Genomic DNA, 17464 nt, shown 5'->3' with positions numbered 1-17464 from the left:
CGGGATGCAACTGTATTATAGCATATCCAGCGTGGTTTCCTGTAGCATCCCTGAAACAAGAACCATCTACAAAAAGTGTAAGTTCTGCAATTATAGGCTGGTTATGTAGGTCCTGACGAGGACGTAGGAACACATCTGTAGACCGGACGCAATCATGTGGTGTGCCTTCTATAGGCAGCATCATGCGTGTGGCTGGGTTAACTATAGTGCATCGTTGAACTGTGAGTTCAGGGGCTGAGAGGATTACCTCATAGCCTGTTCGTCTTGCTTGTGTTAACACAAATCTGGGGCTCGTGATCAAAGCGTGCAGCTGATGAGATGTGTACAAAATGGTTGGATGGCCCATTGTGATTGCTGATGCCTTCTGAAAGGCAAAGGCAGCTGCTGCTAGCCCCTGATAGCAGGGTGGCAGACCTGTTTCAATGTTGTCCAATTTGGTACTATAGTATGCTAGTGGTTGCTTACCTGTTGGCGTATCCTGCATTAACACCGCACATGCATAGCCTGCTTTTTCTGCAACATATAAATGAAAAACATTAGCATAGTTAGGATTACCTAACACTGGTGCTTGTTGCAGGTCATGTTTTAAAGCCAAAAATGCGCCCTCAGCTTCAGCAGTCCATTGCAACTCAGCTGAGCCATTTGTTTGTCCTGCAGCACGGATTAGGCCACGTAGTGGGGCTGTTTTTATAGCATAATCACAGATCCATGGTCGACTAAATCCAGTCATTCCCAGGAATGACACCATGTGGCCCACTGTCTGAGGTTTTGGAGCTTTTGATACTGCCTCGATTTGTGAGGGAGCGATTGCTCGTTTATTGCCACATAACTGTCTTCCTAAATACTCTACCTGTGTTTGGCAAAACTGCAATTTGTCTTTGCTTACCTTATGTCCCCCTCTTGCTAGAGCCTGTAGAACTGAGAGTGAGTCCTGTGCACATTGTTCTTTTGTTAGACTACAAACCAGCAGATCATCTACATACTGTAGCACTGTGCTAGTGACGTTTAGATGTTGCAAATCATTGGCTAGAACTCTGTTAAAAATTGATGGGCTGTCCACGTAGCCTTGCGCAAGACGTGTATAAGTGTACTGCTGGTTTTTATATGTAAATGCGAACAAGTATTGTGAGTCTAGATGCAATGGTACACTAAAGAATGCTGAACATAGATCAATGACTGTGTACCAGCAGGCATCATGAGGAATATTAGATAACAGAGTGTGTGGGTCTGGGACCACTGGCGTTTCTGCATCTACAATAGCGTTAATGGCACGCAAATCATGTACCAATCGATAATCATTTGAGTGTGGTTTCTTGATAGGAAAAATTGGTGTGTTACATGGACTTTTTGTTGGTTTTAGCACGCCTGCTGCTACCAAGCCCTTGATGGTGGGTTCTATACCTGCTATTTGATGGGGCTTTAACGGGTATTGTTTCTTATATGGCAGTATGATGCCCTGTTTTGTTTTAATTTGGACCGGCTGCGCTGACCTAACCAACCCTACATCTGTTTTATGTTGTGACCACAGCTCCTGGGGTATCTGTAGTAATAGCACACTGTGTTCTTCTGAGAGTGGCGCTTGAGTAGGAGATCTCTGGCTGAGCAACACTTGGATCCCAGTGCCTTCATCATACGTTCGTAGGGATATTTTCAGATATTGTCCACAGGCAGAGGACCGCACATGTTTTTTTGAGTTGGTTTCCATGTTGTTATTTGTAAGGCTTTCTTCACCATAGGTCCCATGTCCTTAGCCTTTTTTCCAACTGCAACCATGAGAGTGACATGTGGGGTGGAGTTGGCCACTTGGAACCAATGGCGCAATTCTGGTGGCAGGATGACTGCTACTGCAGCTCCTTGCGGTCCTACATAGAGGTCTTGACATACCATGGAGAATATTTTTCCACCCACCAGCTCTTTCCAACATTCTCTGTAATCCGTGTGTTGTTGGGTTTCATCATACAGCATAGTACAGTGCAGTGGCGGCTGTGGTTCAGATGCAGAGGGCAGCTCTCTTTGTACCCACGCTTTCCAGGTGTTCCACTGGTGTATTAGCTCTGAGTTGGGCGGCCATTGTATCCAATATACTGCAGGCTGAACATGAGTAGTTGGTTTTTCAAATTCCTTTAGCCCTTGGACTGTCATCATGCTTGAAACACTGTCTTTTAAGTCCAATTTGAGACCTGTGTGGGTGCAGGTAATAGTTGCCTTTAGTGGGCACAGGATGTCTCGTCCCAATAGGTTGATAGGGGTGTTTTCTGAATAGAGTAGGGATGCCGTTATTGATTTTCCCGATACTATCATATGCACCGGTCGTGTTAGGGGAATTATTTGGGTTGTCCCAGAGAAGCCTACAGTCTGGATGGATTGTCCTGAGAGGGGAAATGAGGAACCTTCGCTGCCTATACAGGAGTATGTGGCTCCTGTGTCCACCATAAAGGTGTATTTTCGACTCTGTATTTCAACGGCAATAGTGGGTTCTTCTTGTGGTTGTGTTGAGATGACCGGTGTCATGTGTGTCCCCTCTGGCTTCTCTAGGCGCCCCTATTGCCAATCTTTGGCTGGCCCCACCCATGGATTGGTGGGGCAGTCCCTTCGGCGGTGTCCTTTCTGGTCGCACCCCCAACACAACATTTCCTCATCTTGGTTTGAATTGGACTGGTTTTTGGACTGTGTTTGTCTGTTCATCTGTGGATTTTGTCCTCTTCCTCTCCCAGGGCGATATTTTCATCCCCTTGACCTCGGCTGTCCTCTATAGGGGGGCCCTTGATTTACCTGAGGCTGGTTAACATGCACATGAATAGGTGGCGTCACGGGTGTGACTTCAGGCTGTGCTTGGGGCTGTTTGGGTGTCTGGGGTGTTGCAGACTGTGGAGCTAGAGGTTGCTCCACTGCCACTACTGGAGCCTATATTTTTGTTTTTTCCTTTTTTTGTTTGGAGTGTAGATCATTCAATTGGAGCTGGGTGAGCTTACTAGCCAGGTTTTTATTTACCTCCGCTTCTTTCTGTTTTTCTTTTCTCACATTTTCCACATGATGTACAAGATGTTCAGAAAACAGAGGCCAGTCCATTTTCATCAGCCCCACTACATTATCCAAGCGCTTTTGCACTTCTTGTGGCATGGCTTTCTTTGCCATAACCTTGAACAGGCTTTCAGTTGTGCTGTTCTCGTTCCATGCTCCACCAGTTTCCTCCCTCCATTTATTTTGAAAAGACCTTAGGAATTTTGCAGGACACTCTTCATCCCTTAGTCTTTCTCCCTCCAATTTAGATGGGTCCATCTTTTCAGGGTATTGTTTCCTCAGCTGGGCCCATATTCGGCTCCGATATCCATTAAATCCTAATGGATCGTGGCTATTTCCTAGCAGCACCGCCGGCATGTGTGCTCCCTTAAAAACTTCTTCTGTAGCAGCAGTTCCTGCCATGTGCATGAGCAATGCTTTGATGTCACCCAAAGCCAAGGTGACTCCTGCTGTGCTTTCTTCTAATGCTGTGATCCACTTATTAGCTCCCTCATTCAAGTCTGGCAGTCTTCCTGCTAGACCAATCATGTCACAGAAGGACCACGGAGTATATTGAGGAATCTGGTTTCGGCCCTTGGTCACTAATGGCATCTGGCGAAGGGGTGTCTGTTGAGCGTTTGGTCCTGTAGTTTTTCCATTTCGGAGTTGCATATCTAGGGGGCTGAAAGAGGCTTCTGGCCTGGTTGTCCATTCTGCCAATTCTATTGATTCCCCTTGTAATACTCTTGAATGTCTTTGCATCTCTTCCAGTTGTTCCATCTCCTCCAGATGTTCCAACACCAGCCATCTTTTCTCCAAATTTCTTAGCATTTCTCGTTCTCTCTGCTCTTTCAGCAGACGCTCCTCTAGACGTTCTTTTGCTCTCATAAACTCCTCATGTAGTATTGCTCGGCGTCTTTTTCCCTCCACTTCATCTTCTACTGTGTGAGCTTCTTTTGGTGGTGGGAGCTGAGTCCCCTCACATCTTGGGAGGAAATGAGCGCGGGGTGTCATTATATCGTCAGTTCGGTATCGTCGTTCTGTATACTGTGACCCCTTCTGGCTGCATCCCTCCTTTTTCTGGCTCTGCACAGGTGAGGCATGTCGTCTCTCTGATCCACAGGCTGTCATTTCCTTGTCGTTATATGTTGTTTTGGCTTCGTTTGGGTCTAATTTGTCTACCTGGGAGCGTGTCTTCTGTCCATAAGCCTCACAGGCATCGAGATATGCTGTCCTGGCTTTATCTGTATCTAATTCATCCTCCAAGGAGCGTGTAGCTTGCTTGTAAGTCTCCCAGGCGTCATCGGATCGCACACCTCCTTTTTCTTCTTCACAGAGAGGGGAGGCAGCTGATACCCTTGATGACTCATTGCGTGCTGGAAGATCTTGAGTGTCCCAGTTCAATGTGAATCGTCCGGTGATTTCTCCCTCTGCTTTAGCTTCTCTTTCCACCAGTGGGCACTGCTTTACTCGTACAGCCTCTTGCTGGGGGGAATATGGAGGTGGCTGGCTTGTTTCCATCGGAGCTGAGGGGGTAATTTGCTGCTCTGCCTTCTTTTTCTTGCTCTTTAAAGCGGGCATCTGTTTTATGTCCAATATATGTTGCTTAGCAGTGTCTCTAAACCATCTGAGCACTTCACGTTCTCTGGCGCGCTTTCCTTCCCTGCTATTGCTGGTGTCTTTTGCCTTGTAGTGTTTGATGTTAGCTTCTACTTCTTTACAGCAGGCCACATCGAAAGTCCCCTTCTCAGGCCACTGAAGGATGCCTGTTGTTCGCTTATGCCACGTCTTTATACAATGTCTTATTTGTTTGACCTGGTCTGGATGCTGTCTTATTACTAACTCTACTGGGGTTAGCAGCCCTTCTTGTTTTGTTATTTTAGCTCCCATCACTCCTTGTTTAGCACTGCCTTCTTTTCTGGTGATTTCAGGCTGTCCGTCTTCCCTAGTTAGTATTAAAACTAATATTTTGCCTATTGTAGTAGCCTGTTTTAACCCTGGTACTAACTCTGGGTTGTACTTTAAGAACTCACTCCCGTCTTCGGCTCGGGTTTTTTCAAGATACCCAAATTTACCTGTCTCCCACTCTACGTTCCTGGGAACAATCCAAATCTGCAGCCGCGGATCTACTGCCCCTCTATGTCTCCCTGCGATTGCTAAATTTTCAGGGATTCCTAAAAAAGGGCGCAAAGGAAGAATAGCTACACCTTTGGGGTATAGGCAAAGATTTTCCAATATTGCAGCTAGGGTGAATGGCACCCATAAACTGCGTATCACGTCTTCCCAAGGTACTGCTGGGAACTCTTCTTTTGTTTGATTCAAATTTATGATCTTTGTCAGTTGCCACAATTTCTGGTTAATTTCTTGTTCAGTCTGCCAGTGTTCCACGCCGTCCTCGTCAAAATATGTGTGTTCCAGCCAAAAATGTGTTTTTATGCCTTTAGTTTCCACATTTCCCTTATTCAAAAAATGACTGGGGGCCTGTATTTCATTATCACTATTACTTTCTTCTCTTTGTTGATCCATTCACTATTTTTACACTCTATTCTATTTGTTTAATGTTATTCTTGAGTTTGTGTATGTTCATACACTTTCTCTGCACCTGTGTATGTGGGAATGTGTGTATATGTTTGACACGATCATCCACTTTCTCCTGCACTTGTGTATGTGGGAATATGTGTGTGTCTGTTTGACACAATCATCCACTTTCTCCTGCACTTGTGTATGTGGGAATATGTGTGTGTGTGCGTGAGTGTGAGTGCGTGTAGGTGTATAAGCGTATGTGTGTATGTGTGTAAGCGTGTGTGTGTGTGTATGTGTGCAAGAGTGTGTGTGTGTGTATGTGTGTGTATGTGTGTAAGCGTATGTGTGTGTGTGTATGTGTGTAAGCGTATGTGTGTGTGTGTATGTGTGTATGTGTGTGTGTATGTGTGTATGTGTGTGTATGTGTATGTGTGTAAGCGTGTGTGTGTGTGTGTGTGTGTATGTGTGTAAGAGTGTGTGTGTGTGTATGTGTGCTCTGCACTCCTTATCTACACCTGCTCTGGCTTCGCGCCCAGATTTATGCACAGGCCTGCCTTGGCACAATGCCCAGGCTTACTATCTGTTGTCTTTGGGACTTCTAGCTCTTCACTTCTCCCTCCTTTTTTCCTCTCCCTTATACACTAGAAAGGGGCCTCTTTTTTTTTTTTTATAATCCTTTCATACATGTATATTATATTTTTGTACACTACTTCATACTAACTTTAACAGAATTATCACCTCTTCTAGGTGATGTAAAAGATAAGCCTTTATCCTGAGGCTTGAAAATTAGCTCGTTTTACCCTTAAAACGCTAATTTCTGTTTCTCGAGATATATTCTGTTCACCCATGCAGACCCCCCACTCTTTGGGAGCGGTATCGTGAACTTTAAGATAAGCCTTTATCCTGAGGCTTAAAATTAGCTCGTTTTACCCTTAAAACGCTAATTTCTGTTTCTCGAGATATATTTTGTTCACCCATGCAGACCCCCCACTCTTTGGGAGCGGTATCGTGAACTTTAAGATAAGCCTTTATCCTGAGGCTTAAAAATTAGCTCGTTTTACCCTTAAAACGCTAATTTCTGTTTCTCGAGATATATTTTGTTCACCCATGCAGACCCCCCACTCTTTGGGAGCGGTATCGTGAACTTTAAGATAAGCCTTTATCCTGAGGCTTAAAAATTAGCTCGTTTTACCCTTAAAACGCTAATTTCTGTTTCTCGAGATATATTTTGTTCACCCATGCAGACCCCCCACTCTTTGGGAGCGGTATCGTGAACTTTAAGGTACGCCCTTATCCTAGAGGCGTGACCTTTGACCTTTGACTCTAAGCGCTTACAAAAACTCACACTTATGTTTGTTTTGATTAGGTATGGCAGTCTAATTTAAGAAAACCTCAACCTTTGCTCTGTTGGGCTGTTTTTGGCATGGAATTTCAATCTACCAGATTCAACTTAATGAATGTTCCAGGATGAAGACCCCATGCCGCACAACCCAACGCTCAAAAAAAAAAATTTTCCTTTTTTTTTTTTTTAAAAAAATTTTTTTTTTTTTTTTTTTTTTTTTTTTTTTATTGATCACCCGTCATTTATCACCCGTCGGTGAGTCACATCGCACTCCAGTCAGCCAGATCCAATTTAATGGATGGTCCAGGATGGAAATGCGATGCAACCCCCAACTTGGCGCCTTTTTTCTTTTTTTTTCTTTTTTTTTTTCACATCGGGTGTCAGGGAAATACTGCTCTGATCTTTCTAGCTATCCCTGGTTTATTGCCAACCTAATCAACCCTCCCGCAAAAACCACAGTTGCTAACATCCAAACAACTATACATACATTAAATGTGATCTCATCACATTCATTCTTTTCCGCACCATGGTTTTGCTGAGGCATAGCAAACACAAACATCAAAAGACAGACAAAACACTTAACACATATTACACCAGCTACTTGGCCTCTTATAATTTGCTTAAATTTAGACAGGTTAGGTTCAGAGGAATAGATCATTTACCTGGGCGGATCACATCTCCCACACAGACACCACTATTAATTGGCAGATATAAAAAAGGCTCTGCTTACCTCAAGAATTTGGTGGCCCGTGGGTCTTTAGGGAGGTGAGAGTGCCGCCCCGGCGAAGGATCCAACTTCCTACTGGCTGGGACTCGCCATTTGTTGTGTCGAATTGTTGCAGAAAAATGTATCAGAGCAAAAAGAAACTCTCTCTTAATAAAAAGGGAGTCAGAGGTCCAAGTAGCAAAGTGTTCTTTAATGCCGGCAAAAAAGGGGAACGAGTAGCACTTTTTACAAAGTATCAAATCGCTCCAAAGGTTTTTCTCTGGGGCATTGTTTTTATGTCCTTGGGTCAGCTTAGGCCACACCTTATCATCCAGCCTCCCTAATTTTTGACCAATTATTATGTTACTTTTTTCCTCGTCACTCGTTGCTGGCAAAAACTCTTCAGACCATGTTTTGAGCTGTTTGTGGGCATATCTCGGCCCACATAATTCTTCCTGATTGTGTCCAATTTTTTATATATAAGTATTGGGAATCACTTTATACCATTATTGTCCAGTTGTCTTCTGGCCTCTTATTTTATTCTAGTTATTCTTAGTCATTTTACACCCTTATTTCTTGATCTCTTCCAGAGGATATTTTTTCTAAAAGTTGAAGACTTTAATGCAGACCCAAGCAACATGACATGTAATACAAACACACTCAAATTTCTCCAGTGTATGATTATGATTCTTCTACTGTGCCTCTATATGTACAGTGTGATTAAATAATAAATAATAATTAAATAAAGATTATAACTACACCAATACAAATTGTATCCCACTAGCCCTTATTGCTTATAAACTTGTAAAATCAATCTGCATAGCTTAATATTGTCTTTAAGCACACCAATGACTTTTAATGAAACTACACCACAATATTTATTGTACTACTACTAAGGGATAGGGATAAATAGGGAACAAATGATCATATATACATATATACAAATAGAACAAATGAATGAATGGGGAAATTAAATTAAATTTTAACAATTTATTGCTGACTGAATGAATGAATGAAATTGAGGGTTATCAAAAATGAGTCAAAGCTCAGAGGGGGCAAATCGCTCTACCTAAAGCCGATGAAAAAAATAATTTAGAATCTAGCTCTTTGCATCAACTCTCAGACAGAACACTTGGAAAATAGTTTACAACTGTTTCCGTAGTGATGGAGGGCTGATGAAGCAAACTTCCTGAAGAATGCCGAGCATGCTGCGGCAGACTCAGTGATCTCAAGGCTCCCGAGGTGACAGCCAGATGAGAACTGCTGTAGGTTCAGTGAAGCACTCTGGTTCAGCACTTCTTCAGAAGAGTGAATCCAGTGCTGGATAGACTCAGAATAGCTGAGGCCACATAGTAAACTGGGGTATGTATTTCGGTCTTGATGCATTCAGTGGCAGGCTGCAGTTTGATGCTGGAGCTCTGACAAACAAAATGGTCCGTGGAAAAGTCTTGAAAACAGAAGTCTTTGCAGACTGGGACAAAGCAACTCCAATTAACTATGAAATAACAAAGCTTGAGCACCTAAATAGGACAAAACAATAGTACGATAGTACAAAAAACATTTAACTACATGATAAAAATAGGTGATTACAAAAATAATAGATATTCAAATGGATAAATGGATACCTGGCTTGTAGCTTTAGGTGTCTTTGCAGTCTTTCTTCTTAGTTGAGTTTCTTTCTGGAGCTCTCAACCCAAAACACAATGAACGGGCCATAACAGCTGGCAAGGCCGACAGAAAAGAGAAGAAGCCTTGACAAAGAGTTGTGAAACTTTTTATAGTCTAGTGGGTGTGTTCCTGTGTGTCTAGTGAGTGTGTTCCTGCACACACACATATAGACTGTTAGACTAAAACATCATGATGTTTCTGAAAGAATTTAGTTTCTTCTTGTGTTCCTGGGTTTGTCCACTACACAGGGCACATTCTAGACAGGTTGTCTCTCACAGGGCTAACTAACTGAGAAACACATTCACACTCACTTTAACACTTTGGAAACCATGCAGGAAACCCACGTTGGCATAAACACAGTAGTCCATTATCTTCACAGTATTTTGTAATTGCTTTGACTCCGTTTTCACAGCCTAGTTTCAATGTACATACCTCTAAATGCAAAGATCAAAACTGACTTGCTAAATTTCAACAAATGAATGCATTACCTAACCTAATGCGCCAGATGGTTTGTTTCACAGAATCATCTGAGAAGTCGTCCTTAGAAACTGTTTGGAAAAGGTCAGGCTCTTTCAAAAAATACTTGGCAGGTGATAAGATGAACCATCTGTCTATCACCGTCTATCAGGGGCTATCACTTCTCACTATCCTCACACCTAAACCATGCCCTTAGCTGCCAGTAGTTCTAGGATGCTGATTTGTCCGAACCACCAGTGGTTTGGTCCACAAGGACATAACTTGAAGCCTGATGATGGATTCTCCTGTGAGCCTGTGATCGCTTGATCTTGTGAATCTACCTGCCTCACAAAGTAATGCATTACCCTGTTGAGCAACATTGCAACATAACTGCTGATTACTTCATCACCACTGTCATACATTAAAAATGCACAGCAATGTGCATAAATCTCTGTACATTAAAAGAGTACTCCACTAATTTAGCATTGCTGTCCTATAATATTGTCAGACACATGATTGACAGTTAAAAAAGGATCAAAATAGATGCAGCAGAACCAGAGATATTGTCATTTTATTCCATGCATCCTTCTTCTTTGTCAAAGCCTGGCACCTACATTACCTACAATGCGACTCAACTACCGACAATTGAGTCTGGTATGAGCTAATATAGCCTGGAGCTGCTAGCCTCAAGCAGAGATGAGGAGTGGGCTACAGAGGTCTGGTAACTTCACTTCTTTCTAACTCCACACCCCCAGATTTTTTTCATTCTCATACTTTTCATACTTTTTTCACATGTGCAGTAGTACTCCCCTGCACCTGTAAGCACACATTGATGTGTAAAATCAGTGGAGTTCTCCTTTAAGATTTTTGCACATCAAAGCTATCCAAAAATGTTAGGTCGAAGAGCAACTTTGTCATAAGTGGCCTGCTTCACTCCACTTTCAAACCATCTGTCTTCTCTATCCAATCTGTGCACGTTGCTGTCCTCGAAGTAGTGTCCCTTATCCTTCAGATGTAGGTAGACTGCTGAGTTGTGACCTGGGGAGGTGTGCTATGCTCTGATGCTCTGTTTGTGTTTGGGTGTGTGGTCCTATGGGTGGACGAGCTTCTGTCTCAGTGTGTTGCTGGATTTGAAAATCACAGGGATGCAGTGCTTGTTGAAGATCCTCCTGAGTTTCTCTAGCCAAAATCTGGAGTCTGAATCTTCACAAGCATGTTGTGAAAACTGAGACAAAGCAATATAAATACTACTATTAAAGTATACTTACTGGATTCTGACTAATAGACACAAATGTTTGGGTCTCAATCAGTTTTGTCCTCAGTTAAATAAATCTCAGAGCTAATATATTAAGCTGTATGAAAGTACAAAAATAAAATCACTTTAATTTGATTTCTGACATGCAGTGGATTTTGAAATCCTAGCACAGACATTCTACATTAGTTATGTGCCTGGCATATTTTCATAACCAGTACTTATTGCTAATTGCTAATTCTGAAGTATAAAAAATGCACTGCACCAATATTTCAGGTCAGCGCAGGAGCTGTCAACCATCTGTTGGATTTACCCCCTCCGTGGGATTCCCATGGAAGTGCCTGTTGAAAATTCACCACTTGGCGTGTTTCAGTGTGAAGTGGGCTGCCAGCTGGAAAAGAAGGTCGATGTACTGCTCACTGGATGTGTGCCAGGGAATCAAGGCCAGGAAGGACAGGAAGGTGTGTGCCAGTTTGTGATTTTTTTACTGTTTTTGTTGAGGCCAAATGGTCTTGCCATATCAGAAAACACTTTCTAGACCTTTTTAAATGAAGGAGTCATGATTGCAGGAAGTCATTGTGCAGTGTTCATTTTGGCACCTGATTTTGATTTCATTACAGTCTTTTGTCAAAAGTGTAAATTAATTGTATTCTAGTTTTAGTCAACAAAAATGTGACACACAGTATTCATGTCATTCTGCTGTAATGCAACAGACTCATGGAAATGTTGGATTGGATTGTTGGAATGTGAATGCATGTAGTATATTGATCAGTTCCTTTTTTCCTTCCGAGAGCTGGTTACATTAGGTCATGTTAGTTATCTCTGCCAGTAAGAGCTGCATTGCCAGTAATGCTGCGCTAGTAAAAGTGCAATACACTGTAAAATGCTGCTTATTAGTGCAACAGGTTAAGCAGCTAAATCACTTTATGAAAAGAATATTTTTTGGTGGTGGAGGATACAATGTGTGATTCCACGTTTGCATGCAGACATTGAATATTCCGTCTGTCTTTCACATTATTGCTAAGTTTCTATTAGTAGACAGACATCGTAATCATTTTTACTCAAGCAATGTTGCTCCAAAGTGGAAAAAAGAATACTTACAGACAAAGTTGCTCAAATTATAACAGAGACCACACACAATGATTCTGAATCTGATTTCACATCTATCATCTAAAACTGCATTACTTTCTGTAGACCTTCGTCAAATTTTGATCAAGATTGAATAGTTATTCAAACCTAGAATGTCTGTAACAACAAACTGGAGTGTACTATTTCTATGACTAACCAAAAATCCTCAGTAAAGATCTTAAGTAGAGCAGAAGTATGCTTCAATAAAAGCAATGAAGCATGAAAATAAACAAAAATTGCAGACATTTTAATTTCCCAAAGTAGATGTTCTTATCCACTCAAGTACAACACCTGTGTTAGTTCTTGTAATGTTCCTTTCTACCTCATGCACCTGCCCAATCTGCTTACTTCCTGACAGTTTCCCAGGTGACAGTGGAAGACTTCCTTTGCAAAGTGCGTTCAGACATTAAAGCAGAGGACTGCTTTTCCGCCTCCGTGGAGACAGGGAGGAGGAACCCTGAGACTGGCATCATAACACTTACCGTTAATCTCGTCTACACTCCCCTCAGGCCATGCAGGTTACAGTATAACACACACACACACACACACACACACACACACACACATACCTATTTAAAAACATGCCAAGCATAGACAAGACAGGAAAAAGAAGTACATACTCAAACATATTCAGACAGTAAGATGAAAAATATGTGATTCAGTATCTTAAAAAACCACTCCACTGGTTGTGTTAGCAGTATAAACAGATGAACATTGTCCTCAAGAAAAAACATTAAACACATAGAAAAGAAGAAACTGTACAGACACATTTTTAAGAGACACAAACCAACACCGGCACACACACCACAATAAAAAGGCAAAGAAACACTTAGAGAGCTGTAGACATACACAAACACTCATTACCACAGTGAACTAAACACACACACACACTGTGTGAGCCGATTATTATACAGACACACAAATGCCTCAAAAGTTAAAAAAAAAAAAAAACTCAGAGAAACAAATATGTGCACCTCCTCTGTGAGGGGAAAAAACAAGAGGATGCTGATAATAAGTCAAAAAAAACAAAACAAGCACATGCAGTGACAGCACATTCTCAGACATACACACACAGGTATGAAACACAGACTCCTTCTGCTGTGTAAAGTACAGATAACACACTTGCATTGAGCAGTTTGAGTAAACACTGCATTCATTTGTCTCTTGTCTTTCTCCCATCCACTCTCTCAGTCTCTCTCAGGAGGGTGTCGCCTCTGCATTCATTTATTACTAACTGTCTACATGTGCTGAGTCTTAATATTTGTAGCTTAAGGTTGCTGTGCTCTCTCAGAGGTAAAGGGGAATGCCAGCTCATTAGTTGCCTGGTTTTAACAGTACTTGCCATGTTAAGTCAGAACCCCATAGACAAAACATTCACTTTGTTAAAACCTATATATTCATTGAGAATAAGTATCTGATATTATTTTGACTATAGCTTTTTAGAGTTGAATTTTCACACACTCTATCCACACTTTATAGGGTTAAGTGTCCAGCTGTGGGTCACTTACTAATGAGCCCATTTCAGACAGAAAGGGTTAGAACACTGTAATAAACATATCACTTGATTGCAGTCATCTCTTATGCAAGAAGACACATGTGGTTTAATAAAGAAAGAAACATAGTGAATGACATTTGTACAACCACAATAATAATCAGACCAGCCAAAATGGACATGCCAAATGGAGAGATGAAATCATGAATATCCATCAAAATGCTTTACATATGACATGTGAGCAAATAGGAGTTAAATGAGAGCCACAAGCTAATGTACTATCATTCTATGCATGTGCACTGTCAGACTTCATAAAATCAAAAGCAGAATTCTCTAATAAATGGTGAAACTGATGAGAAAATGCAGGGATTTATGTGAGAAGAGGGAGAGGGCAATTTAAAAAAGAGTGATATGACATAAACATCTTTGATAAGGATCCCTCAAATTCTTATATCATGACCAAGATATGTCATGAGCGGGACATTTTTCAGTAGAAAAATAAACTAATCAGTGCTCTCTGGCCACAAACTAGTGTATGTAATGGAGTTTTTTGTTTCTAAATGACCTCAAACATATTTTTTACATTTCTTTTTATTTATTGGCTGATACTAATACCAATATATTTTCAATAAACTAATATCAGCCTGGCTGATTTATCAGTCTAGCTCTAGTCATTAATCAAAGGATGGATTTGCATTGTTTTAAGTCTGTCCTAAAACAATACTCACATGCCCAAGCATTTTTTTGCCTTCTGTAATAATTTCTCCTGTCTAGACTGGAACACCAATTTTTAATAATTACTTCCTAACACTAATTTTAATGGAAGAGATGGGGGTCAAACACAAACAGTACTCATTTGTGCATTCTAAACTTCAGCTGAAGTTAATATAGCAGTCATAGCAGTCTGAGTTAGACAAATCAAACAGTCTTTTTTTTCCCCCCTTGGGCTGTGTTTCCTTGATGAGCTGCAGTAGAGGGATGGTAACATAAAGAGATCATTTTGTACTAAAAAGACTAACTTTTGACTGTATCCACTTGAGTTGTATAACTCAGACTGCTGAAGCCTCAAATAAACTTCAGCTAAAGTTTGGAAAGTATTTTTGCACAGAACGAGGACTGTGGATTTCATCCCCCATCCCTTAAATTAGAAGCATGTTAAGAAGGAATTTCTTAATGGCCAGCATGGACAGAAGGCATGATTACAGCAAGCAAAAACTGTTTTGGTTCATGAATATTAAAATATGAAAACCCATCCTTTAAGGCTTCAACGTCAATAAACCACTGGTGTAGCCTGTGAGAACAGAAAACACATTGTTTCTTTCACATCATTAACTTTTAACTCAACGCAAATGTTATGTAAACTAGTGTTTACACAATGCACACCCACTGTATGTCTGAATGATAAAAAGCCATAATTTAAACAGACAGATGAAGCCAGCATTGTTACAAAGTCCATGTCTGAATGCAATTTGTAATCATTAACCTAATCATCTGAAATACTCAATAATGTAATCTGATCTAATCTCATTCAGTTTTGATTTGTATGGCATCACAGATCCATAGATTATCACCATGAAGACTTGTTGCTCATGTACAGATCATTTTTATATAACTGGTATTTGGTCTGGAGCCTTTTCTACACATCTTAATGAACTATTATCTCTAGAAGTTAAAATTCTTCTGGTCATTGTTGCTAATTAAAGCTCCTTCTTACTTGAAATAAATACTGTGAATACATCTGTTCTAAAATATCCGGTCTAATTTGTATGTAATGGAAATATACCGTATGATCTCTGTTATTACAGTAACACTGTTAAAAGTTACAATTTACCTATTTCCCACTGTCAACCATACTGCAAATTGCATGTGACATCCTGCTGAGTGAATAGTGCGTTCATTTATCAGCTCCCGTCTTCATCTGTGGAGTCCATTAATGAGGCGTGCCCTGGTAGAATCAATACCTCCGAGAGCTAATGACTTCTCCATGAGGAAATGACGGGGGGTGTGGTGCCACTAATAGGCTTTTCCATTATCTACATGTTATTTCTCTGCAGTAGGTAGTAAGAGAAGGAGACCAAGTATCTATCCACTAGCTGAAAGTGGCAATATTAAAGACCGGTTTGGTGAATCATCAGTTTTTCGAGAAATGTAGGAATGCTCAAATTACACTTTGCAAGATAAATTAAGAGTGGAGGAATGATTTGAAGTAAAGACACTGGTGCGAAGCAGACTTTAAATCAGAGGTATTCTTGGAGGGCCAACTGTATACAAGTTGCTTTTCCAGTTAAAGCCTACTGCAGCTCTTTTCACTGATTAGTTCCTGACACACTAATCAGTAAAAGCAGCAGGTGCACTCAACGCTTGAATTACAAAAATGGATACATTGAGCTGTTCATCCCATGTACAGTAGTCCTGCTCTAAGTGGTGTTTTATACTTGTCAAAGTGGCTGGTAACTCTCACTGCCAGTGACTGCAGAATTTATCCATTTTTGACTAGTGGTATTACCCACAACTAATACACCCACACAGACAAACACACAAGTATTGTATTTTCTGGTTTAAAATAGAATGCCAGAAAAATGTTTGCAACATAAATGGAAGTGTTTTTAATTTTTGATTTTTGATTTTGACTGCTTCTTTAGGTGCAATTTCTCTAGAATGTGAGCAGTGCCTTTTTGTAGCTCAAGTTATGAATAATGTTTTAACAATAACTACAATATAGAATCCTGTTGGATTGTTAATGGTTTTAAATAGTTTCACTCCATTCCTACTGTGCCAATCAGTACTAGTTGCTTATTTGTGTTTCAGAGTGAAGAATGTCTCAAGACCAGTAACTTAAAACGCTTGTGTAGTGCTAAAACAGGTCAACTGAAGGTGTCACATGTAAACTGTGGATGCAGCCTGTGAAGCAATTAAATATATAGTGTGTGTGTGTGTGTGTGTTCAGGTGCTCAACGGTCCTTGTGGTGCAATATGTGTCCGGCCAGATATGGGAGTTTCCTATCACTCTCATTGCTATGGAGCCTCAGGTTGATGACATCATCATCACTGAAGCTACTGAGTTGGGCAAGACTTCAGCTGTGGGCTTCCGTCTGACCAGCACCACAAGGTGTGTTTGTGTGTGAATACTTGCCTCTGGTTTTTGCTTTGTTTCATTCACTTTCATTCCATCCATGTTTCCAAACAATTACATGCAAAATGCAATGTACTAACCTCCATCATGAAGTGTAGCCATATAGCCCTTTTTGAAAAAGTTCCAGGGACCAAAGGACCTGAACTAGGAATTAAAAGTCCCCTTTGTGCATTCCTGTTTGTGTTTCCAATACATTTGAAAAACCACAAAGATTACATAAATTAATGAAACAAACAACAAAGTAAGTTTTGTTTGTCTTGTTCACTCACTTTGTTCTCTAATCTCTGCTCTCTCAACCTCCTCTTCAACTCCTGCGCTCTTGTTTGCTTGTGCTCTCAGCTTGTTCACACACATAAACACTTTATCTCTCTTTTCTGACAAGTCAGGAAGCTGACATCATAACTTTGCTCATAATGTCAAATAAACGTTGCTAGAAATGTAATTAATCGTTGATGTTCAGCCCAATAGCCTGTAAAAGTCCCTTTTGCACATTCCTGTTTGCATTTCCATTGCATCTAAAGAACCATAAAGATTAAGCAAACAAGGCAGATGATGTATTAAAATAACACATTTGAAATGCAATTTTCTCACACAAGGAAACAACACAGTAAAGACAGCAAGGTTCAGCCCTGCAAACACTGCCCCAGTAGTTCCTGAATCAATGGAAAGATGCCAAGATCTATTTTAGAGGAATTTTAGATGCTAGTCCCACTGATCAAAATACAGGTAAAGTTCCTCTGTACTTCAAAGGGTGCTTGTTCCCC

General features: G+C 40.9%; 1 protein-coding gene across 4 annotated transcripts in view; it reads left to right on the top strand.

Moving 5' to 3' along the window:
- The window catches only part of LOC122976522 (cilia- and flagella-associated protein 47-like), an 85803-nt gene that overhangs the window by 62952 nt on the left and 5387 nt on the right, over positions 1-17464 (top strand). For 3 of the 4 annotated variants that reach the window (XM_044345042.1, XM_044345043.1, XM_044345041.1), the window contains exons 63-65: positions 11224-11408; positions 12434-12593; positions 16515-16676. In XM_044345042.1, the coding sequence (XP_044200977.1) occupies positions 11224-11408; positions 12434-12593; positions 16515-16676 (507 nt within the window). The remainder of the gene's footprint in view (positions 1-11223; positions 11409-12433; positions 12594-16514; positions 16677-17464) is intronic. The other variant, XM_044345044.1, reaches the window with a different exon arrangement.

This window comes from Thunnus albacares, chromosome 24 (assembly GCF_914725855.1).
Source record: "Thunnus albacares chromosome 24, fThuAlb1.1, whole genome shotgun sequence".
In the NCBI taxonomy this organism is placed as follows: domain Eukaryota; kingdom Metazoa; phylum Chordata; class Actinopteri; order Scombriformes; family Scombridae; genus Thunnus; species Thunnus albacares.
Note: the sequence above shows the minus strand (reverse complement) of the source record. Positions and strands in the feature narration are given on the sequence as shown.